This window comes from Coregonus lavaretus (genome assembly GCF_964263955.1).
Source record: "Coregonus lavaretus genome assembly, chromosome: 6".
Lineage (NCBI taxonomy): Eukaryota > Metazoa > Chordata > Actinopteri > Salmoniformes > Salmonidae > Coregonus > Coregonus lavaretus.
Window position 1 is genome coordinate 11,840,013 of NC_139993.1, and position 9,234 is coordinate 11,849,246.

General features: G+C 40.5%; 1 protein-coding gene across 1 annotated transcript in view; it reads right to left on the bottom strand.

Annotated features, from left to right (window-relative positions):
• Positions 1-7,859, bottom strand: part of LOC311130187 (EGF-containing fibulin-like extracellular matrix protein 1) — a 45,142-nt gene extending 37,283 nt beyond the window's left edge. The window contains exons 1-2 of the mRNA XM_084162882.1: positions 7,761-7,859; positions 5,642-5,732 (exon numbers count right to left, since the gene is read on the bottom strand). Of these exons, the coding sequence (XP_084019008.1) occupies positions 5,642-5,722 (81 nt within the window). The 5' untranslated portion in view covers positions 5,723-5,732; positions 7,761-7,859. The remainder of the gene's footprint in view (positions 1-5,641; positions 5,733-7,760) is intronic.
• Positions 7,860-9,234: the final 1,375 nt, after the last annotated feature.

Genomic DNA, 9,234 nt, shown 5'->3' on the forward strand with positions numbered 1-9,234 from the left:
CTGTTGTAATTCTCGTTATGAGGAAGGTCATGTTAGAATTAACTATACAATATGCCAGTGTCAATATGTGCCAAGGTGAGAGTTTTAACTTTTAATGATGAAACCAAGGTGACTAACTAAGAATTGTCATTCTAAATTTGTTTTGGGTAATTAATTTGAGTATGATTATGAGTTGTAATCTGACTGATTGATCTGAATGAAATTATGTGAATTAAAGATATTGATATTATTCTTAAACATGACCCTATGTGGAGGTAGTATGGCTAAAACAACGCTACGTTAGTTTTAATGTGTTAGGATACTAACACTTATATTGGAATTGGTTTAGGTAGAAATATTAATATTGTTCATTATGAGTATAATTTTGAATGCAAGGATGGTGATTGATAGCATAAACATAATATACTTTTGTAAGGTTATGGGATTAGTAATCCCATAAGGAGGGATATGAGGTGAATTATTATTAATGAACTGTAGAGTTTAATGGACTATGAGGTAGAACTGGGTTAATCAAGAGCATAAAGTTAGAATTCTTTGTTACTGGGCCAGGAATTGTATTGGGTCATTTAATTTCACTGTGTGGGTGAGTAGAGAGGGAATCTGCCCTAGGGTCAGATTGCTTGCTCTTACTTAGATCCATGGTTGTCTTATCATATCAAAGACAGAAACTGGCTTGGGCCGTTTGTTTTTGTCTTCAAACACAGTGAAAAGAGCCAGGGTTGAACAGAGTTTAAACTAAACATGAGTGTTTTTGCAAGATAAGGTTTGATTGATTGTAGTACTCTGAACTTAATGAAAGTTGAGTTTAGCTGCTCTCAGAGACAAAGGAAGTGGGCGGAGCAATAAAAGAGCGGGAAAACTGAAGAGGACTATATAAGATGGAGGGAGACCGTAAGGGGTGTGCCACTCTGCAGACTGGTATCGGCTTTGTTGAAAACTTTAATAAAGTAATTTATTGATGCAACAAAAACTCTGTAAGACCTTATTTGTAATAAAGTATAGTGGTTATTTTCCACAACACCCGCAACCGACTCTAACCCGTAATATAGAAAATAATGAGCTGTAGGCTACAGTCAGAGACGGCAGAAAGATTTTATTTACAGGGGGTGCATGCTTTTTTTCGCCTGATTTAGATCTGTTTCTGCTTATAATTTCTGACATTTTCGTAGGTTAGTCAACTTGTCTATAGATACATGCAGCTTCTCTTCTGTCATTACAGTGGGGAAAAAAAGTATTTAGTCAGCCACCAATTGTGCAAGTTCTCCCACTTAAAGATGAGAGAGGCCTGTAATTTTCATCATAGGTACACGTCAACTATGACAGACAAAATGAGAAAAAATTTCCAGAAAATCACATTGTAGGATTTTTAATGAATTTATTTGCAAATTATGGTGGAAAATAAGTATTTGGTCAATAACAAAAGTTTCTCAATACTTTGTTATATACCCTTTGTTGGCAATGACACAGGTCAAACGTTTTCTGTAAGTCTTCACAAGGTTTTCACACACTGTTGCTGGTATTTTGGCCCATTCCTCCATGCAGATCTCCTCTAGAGCAGTGATGTTTTGGGGCTGTCGCTGGGAAACACGGACTTTCAACTCCCTCCAAAGATTTTCTATGGGGTTGAGATCTGGAGACTGGCTAGGCCACTCCAGGACCTTGAAATGCTTCTTACGAAGCCACTCCTTCGTTGCCCGGGCGGTGTGTTTGGGATCATTGTCATGCTGAAAGACCCAGCCACGTTTCATCTTCAATGCCCTTGCTGATGGAAGGAGGTTTTCACTCAAAATCTCACGATACATGGCCCCATTCATTCTTTCCTTTACACGGATCAGTCGTCCTGGTCCCTTTGCAGAAAAACAGCCCCAAAGCATGATGTTTCCACCCCCATGCTTCACAGTAGGTATGGTGTTCTTTGGATGCAACTCAGCATTCTTTGTCCTCCAAACACGACGAGTTGAGTTTTTACCAAAAAGTTATATTTTGGTTTCATCTGACCATATGACATTCTCCCAATCCTCTTCTGGATCATCCAAATGCACTCTAGCAAACTTCAGACGGGCCTGGACATGTACTGGCTTAAGCAGGGGGACACGTCTGGCACTGCAGGATTTGAGTCCCTGGCGGCGTAGTGTGTTACTGATGGTAGGCTTTGTTACTTTGGTCCCAGCTCTCTGCAGGTCATTCACTAGGTCCCCCCGTGTGGTTCTGGGATTTTTGCTCACCGTTCTTGTGATCATTTTGACCCCACGGGGTGAGATCTTGCGTGGAGCCCCAGATCGAGGGAGATTATCAGTGGTCTTGTATGTCTTCCATTTCCTAATAATTGCTCCCACAGTTGATTTCTTCAAACCAAGCTGCTTACCTATTGCAGATTCAGTCTTCCCAGCCTGGTGCAGGTCTACAATTTTGTTTCTGGTGTCCTTTGACAGCTCTTTGGTCTTGGCCATAGTGGAGTTTGGAGTGTGACTGTTTGAGGTTGTGGACAGGTGTCTTTTATACTGATAACAAGTTCAAACAGGTGCCATTAATACAGGTAACGAGTGGAGGACAGAGGAGCCTCTTAAAGAAGAAGTTACAGGTCTGTGAGAGCCAGAAATCTTGCTTGTTTGTAGGTGACCAAATACTTATTTTCCACCATATTTTGCAAATAAATTCATTAAAAATCCTACAATGTGATTTTCTGGAAAGAAAATTCTCAATTTGTCTGTCATAGTTGACGTGTACCTATGATGAAAATTACAGGCCTCTCTCATCTTTTTAAGTGGGAGAACTTGCACAATTGGTGGCTGACTAAATACTTTTTTCCCCCACTGTATATGTGACTAAATAAACTAAATGAATGCTTCAATCTAGTTGACATTACTAAAGTTCTCTGTCATCTCTGCTTCTTTCATGTAGCAAAGACATTAAGGGACTGGTTGTAAGGAAAGGAAATAGAAAGCTGTGAAAACGACCCAACATGTCTCTGATAAGATTTCAGTTCGGCTTGGATGCATATTTTGTGGTTGAAATAATATCAGCTTTTATGATGCTGATAAAGATAGTGCCTCTACAGACGGTATCTAACCACACAATATTTCATGACCCTAAACCTGCCTGTCCCACAATATAACTGTGGGGACTGCGGGTTATGAGTCAACCCACGCATCTCTAGCGCGTGGTGCTCAAGTTCAGAACGGCTGTCAGTCAAAACCCATACAGAGCTGTGAAGCGGAGACCCTGAGACCTGACGTCATGTATAGCATGTTATTGTCCAGCCACTGTGTTCCAATTTACACTCTTATCAGTCTCCAAATCTGCCATTTTCAACCCGTATACAGGTACGAGTGTAAAGAGCTACCTAAAGTTACTTTGAAAAAGTAGTTAACTACATTCAAACTACCTCGTGAAAAATTATCATAATGTAAATCTGAAATGTCATAGACTACAAATTGCTAGAACAAATCACGTTGGGGTCATATCTTAACAGAATGTTTAATTTAGTCTATTAAACACAAAAACTGTTTCAAGTGAGAATTAGGCAGGTCTGATGACGAAAAAGAAAGTAAATGATTGCCTACTTCACCCATCATTTATTACATTATTGTAAAGAAAAGTAGTGTGTAGTTCCAGTAGTTAGCTGCACCACTACCTGGCAAAAAAAGTAATTAACTACTTAAAGCACTACCTAGATTTGAATTTAGCTCAACTACCACCAAGCTACTGGAAAATGTAGTTAAATTACTAGTTGAACTATACTGAACAAAAATATAAACGCAACATGTAAAGTGTTGGTCCCATGTTTCATGAGCTGAAATAAAAGATCACAGAAATGTTCCATGCGCACAAAAACATATTTCTCTCAAATTGTGCACAAATGTGTTTACATCCCTGTTAGTGAGCATTTCTCCTTTGCAAGATAATTCATCCACCTGACAGGTGGGGCATATCAAGAAGCTGATTAAGCAAGATCATTACACAGGTGCACCTTGTGCTGGGGACAATAAAAGGCCCCTCTAAAATGTGCAGCCACACAAGACAATGCCACAGATGTCAAGTTTTGAGGGAGCGTGCAATTGGCATGCTGACTGCAGGAATGTCCACCAGAGCTGTTGCCAGAAAATTGAATTTGGCAGTACATCCAATCGGCCTCACAACCGCAGACCACGTGTAACCACGCCAGCCAAGGACCTCCACATTCGACTTCTTCACCTGCGGGATGGTCTGAGACCAGCCACTGAAACTGTGGGTTTGCACAACCGAAGATTTTCTGCACAAACTGTCAAAAAACAGTCTCAGGGAAGCTCATCTGCCTGCTCCTCGTCCTCACCAGGGTTTTGACCTGATTGCAGTTCGGTGTCGTAACCGACTTCAGTGGGAAAATGCTCACCTTCAATGGCCACTGGCACGCTGGAGAAGTGTGCTCTTCAAATATGAATCCCGGTTTCAACTGTACCAGGCAGATGGCGTCATATGGGAGTGCGGTTTGCTGATGTCAATGTTGTGAACAGAATGCCCCATGGTGGCAGTGGGGTTATGGTATGGGCAGGAATAAGCTACGGACAACAAACACAATTGCATTTTAGCGATGGCAATTTGAATGCACAGAGATACTGTGACGAGATCCTGAGGCCCATTGTCGTGCCATTCATCCGCTGCCATCACCTCAAGTTTCAGCATGATAATGCACGGCTCCATGTCGCAAGGATCTGTACACAATTCTTGGAAGTTGAAAATGTCCCAGTTCTTCCATGGCCTGCACACTCACCAGACATGTCACCCATTGAGCATGTTTGGCATGCTCTGGATCGATGTGTATGGCAGCGTGTTCCAGTTCCCGCCAATATCCAGCAACTTCGCACAGCCATTGAAGTGGATTGGGACAACATTCCACAGGCCACAATCAACAGCCTGATCAACTCTATGCGAAGGAGATGTGTCGCGCTGCATGAGGCAAATGGTCACACCAGATACTGACCGGTTGTCTGATTCACCCCCCTACCTTTTTTTAAAGGTGTCTGTGACCAACATAATCATATCTGTAGTCCCAGTCATGTGAAATCCATAGATTATGGCCTAATGAATTTATTTCAATTGACTGATTTCCTTATATGAACTGTAGCTCAGTAAAATTGTTGAAATTGTTGAAATTGTTGCATGTTGCGTTTATATTTTTGTTCAGTGTACATGCAGTTCACTACTACCCAACACTGCATTAAATGTTGTTAATACACAAAGTAACCAAAAATCTGAACTAATTTGTATATGTTCATATTTTGCAGGAAACAGTAGAATGTTCGCTACAAGCTTTCCAGAATTGTTTGCCAGAAGTTCACAAGTCGCCGCAAATTTGACTCCACAGTTTGCCACAAAACTAATTTACATGTGAAAATATGAGCTTGGTGCAAATTTGCGGCAAATTTACCAAAGCGTTGCCACAACTGTTTGACAGAAGCCATTTTTTTTGGTAAGGGGCTACGTCTTTTAGTGGCAGTTTCCCAAATGAATCCTATAGTCTCCAATGGAGAATCACCATTGAATGTGCCTTTGGGTCTGGAACTGGAACTAGGCTTCTGGCTGGCTCCGGGAAACCCATCCTATTTTTTTTGCAGCAGGCACTGCAGTGTATGCATGTGGAGGGTGTGAGAGGGGCACTTGCCGTGTATGAGATGGGTTCTTCAGCCTCCTGCGAGATGGCCACGTTGACAACAACACTCAAGCACAAGTAAATCCGTAGCATTGTGACGTCCCTGCGACATTGAGAAAAAGATTGAGTGAGAAAATGTGTTTTTCGAGTAAGTGTCCTTGTGTGCATGTTGAGTCTTAGAATGTTCCAAAAATGTTTGCATACATTGGCAAAATGGTTGCAGAATACATCTAATTTGGTCCAGTTTTCTTTATGTTTCCCAAATGGTAGTCCTATGGCCAGGACTCACTCACTCCAGTTTTCTAACACATGCTGAGGAAGGCACTAAGTTGAGATCTGTGTCAGCAGATGGACATGATTCTCATAAACCAACCAGATCTGTCCATTTATACATTATCATGAAATGATATAAGATATGAAAATATGCTGATTATAACATTATATGCTGCATACATTATAATTGGCATTACTATTAGAAAATTGGCATTATGACCTGTATAGCTTCCTTAATGAAGAATTCAGCACATTCTATTATTTCCATTATTATATTTTCTACTCAACTACTTTCCTAAACTGGTTAGAGCAACATCCACTTTGCACGATGTTCCTGCATTGCAAACAGGAAATGCTTGGAAAATCATGTTCAAATTCCAGGGCATGACCTGTGGCAAACTTACAGTAATACCACAATACCTAATGCTCAAGGAGCTGATGCTGGCATATGGATATCGCGTATCCAGTGTCTGAAAAAGTAGGGATCTATTAAGGTTGTCCCAAATAGTGGGTCAGCTGGGATGCACATACACTAGTAAATCATACAACCATAATTACAACAGTGAACATGAATAATTGGCTACCAGTGTGTGTGTGTGTGTGTGTGTGTGTGTGTGTGTGTGTGTGTGTGTGTGTGTGTGTGTGTGTGTGTGTGTGTGTGTGTGTGTGTGTGTGTGTGTGTGTGTGTGTGTGTGTGTGCGTGCGTGTGCTTGCATGGGTGCAGAGTGAAAACCAATTGTAAAGTGTCTTTATTGCACCATCAATTGGTGTACCTCATTAAGAAAAATAATTACATCAGGAGAGGAATTGTTAAGCAAGTACAAACATCTCCTTTGGGAGCACAGCCTGGTCTCATAGACTAGACGTAACATAGTAAAAGTACATCCGGGACACTCAAATTGGTATGATATGTTCCGTTTGGTATGGTTACATAAGACAGAAGGTTACTTAAGGAAAAATGGAAATGAGGAAGGGTGGTTGGTTGGGTGTATAATAATGCGAACATCTAGCAACCCAAAAGGTTGCATGTTGGAATCTCATCATAGACAACTTTTGCATTTAGCTAATTAGCCACTTTGCAACTACTTCCTACTTTTATAGCTAATTTGCACTTACTTAGCATGTTAGCCAATCCTTCCCCAAACCCTGGACATCCACAAATTAATACATACCATACGAAATGTAAGATAACTAAATGCAGTGTTTCGAATTTACATACATAATGATACGAAATGCTCTGAGGCCAGGTTGCAGCATTCACTTTTTTATTGGCAAAGGTCCAAATCCCCCTCCAGCTATCTTCTGAATCACCCTATCAGTTTCATGTGTTTTCTCTGAAAGTACATTCCCATTCCGCGTTTAGCTCTTGTTCATACTGTAATGACTTTAAAGTTTAATAAATCATTATATCCTATTGGTGTCATATTTAGCGTTATCAACATAACATATTTTAACACTAATCGCCCCATGTAGTAAAGTCTGATTTACAAGATAACCACAGTAGGCTATCTATTATCTAGCCTATCTGCCCAGGGGACTACAGATGAAAACTAGCAAACTGGCTAAATCTGGCACTGAATAGAAACCTGTCAATTCCGACATGTCAACTGGTGCGACTGTCTGATGCAGCGATTATAAACAAAACCAATTTCCGATTATGACTATGATGCAACATAAATAAATAAAAATATGTTGGATTTATAATAAATAATTTAACATCTCTTGAACAATGCGCATTCAATTCAACAGATCAAATGTAGGTTAGTATCCTAATGGCATGCAACCAAATTTGGAGTAGTGCAAAATGTAGGCTATGCAAGGTATGGTTTCATTTGCATTCGATAGGGTTGCAATTTACCTGTAAAATTACTTTTTAGTTGGGTGTGTATCAATACTCAATTGATTATTTTCCTCCGGAGGGTCCCGTCAGAAGAGATGGTAAGTCTGAAGAAGCAACTTCTCCCCGAAGTCGGTAAACTTATGTACAAATTACCAGGGTATCACAGGGTAACAAAATGATCGGGAGGTGGTGCTATCTTTACAGGTTACACTCTACATCCGCGTCAAAGGCTTTTGTCTCTTTAACATTGCAAAGTAATTTCTACTGTATCTAATCAAAAGCATTGCGCCCCCTCTACCGGAGATTTGAAAATATTGAGGCAGGTAGTAAATGTAATAGCACAACTTCGCACTGCCAATGAGTGGCAGAATGTTTTTGTTACAATGTCAATGGGTTCAGAGAGTGGAGCGTCAACTATATGAAGTCTAAGACCAGACAGAGGCAGCACACATGAGCTCTATAAATTGTAACTTTATTATTGACAGGCAACCACCATCTCAATTAGTTCACATGACAGACAGGATTTTAAAGACACAGGTCAGGCATTACTAATCAATGATGAACATCCCATTTTCATCCTTACTCCTCATGTCTGCTCTCCTCACTTTCGTCTCCAAACCTCCAGAGTGGCACAGCGGTGCTAGAGGCTTCACTACAGACCCGGGTTTGATCCCGGGCTGTATCATGATCGGGAATCCCATAGAGTGGTGCACAATTGTCCCAGCTTTGTCTGGTTTGCTTAATATAAGGATTTTTAAATGATGTATACTTTTTGTACTTAAGTATATTTGAGCAATTACATTTAGTTTTGATACTTAAGTATATCTAAAACCAAATATTTTAACACTTTCACTCAAGTAGTATTATACTGGGTGACTTTCACTTGAGTCATTTTCTATTAAGGTATCAAGCATGACAATTGGGTACTTTTTCAACTTGTTATGTTCCCCAGCAACAAACCAAAAATTGTCACTCAAACAGAAGGGGGAACTAACAGTCACTGACAATGACCAAAACGAAACAGGTGGGGTTCTATGAGGGATTCTGAAAGACACTCATGGGGGTGTCCCCTAAAAGTTGACTAGCAACAACAACTGGGCCCTAAAAGACACCCACCATGAGCACCCACTGAATATGCCCAAGAAGAGGCAAACAAAATAAAACCCAGGCCAAATTTAAAGACAGGAAGCAAACCAAAAAGTGGAGCAAAATGAAAACAGGGAAGATCAGGTAAAGGATTATTTGTCTAGAACTCAAAATAGGGAGTGCCAACTAAAGGTGTTAACCCTCCACATCTCTCAAGACAACTGAAGCACTGGGCCGGCCGCTCTTAAAACAACTTCTGACTAATGAGATGACAAGCCAGCAAAGGTGTAACACATACTGACTAACGAGGTGACACCAATTGGTGCGCCAAAAGTGCTAACGTCCAACCTCGAAATATAAATGAAAAAAACAAAGACTGTAACAAACCACTGTCAAAAACAAATAG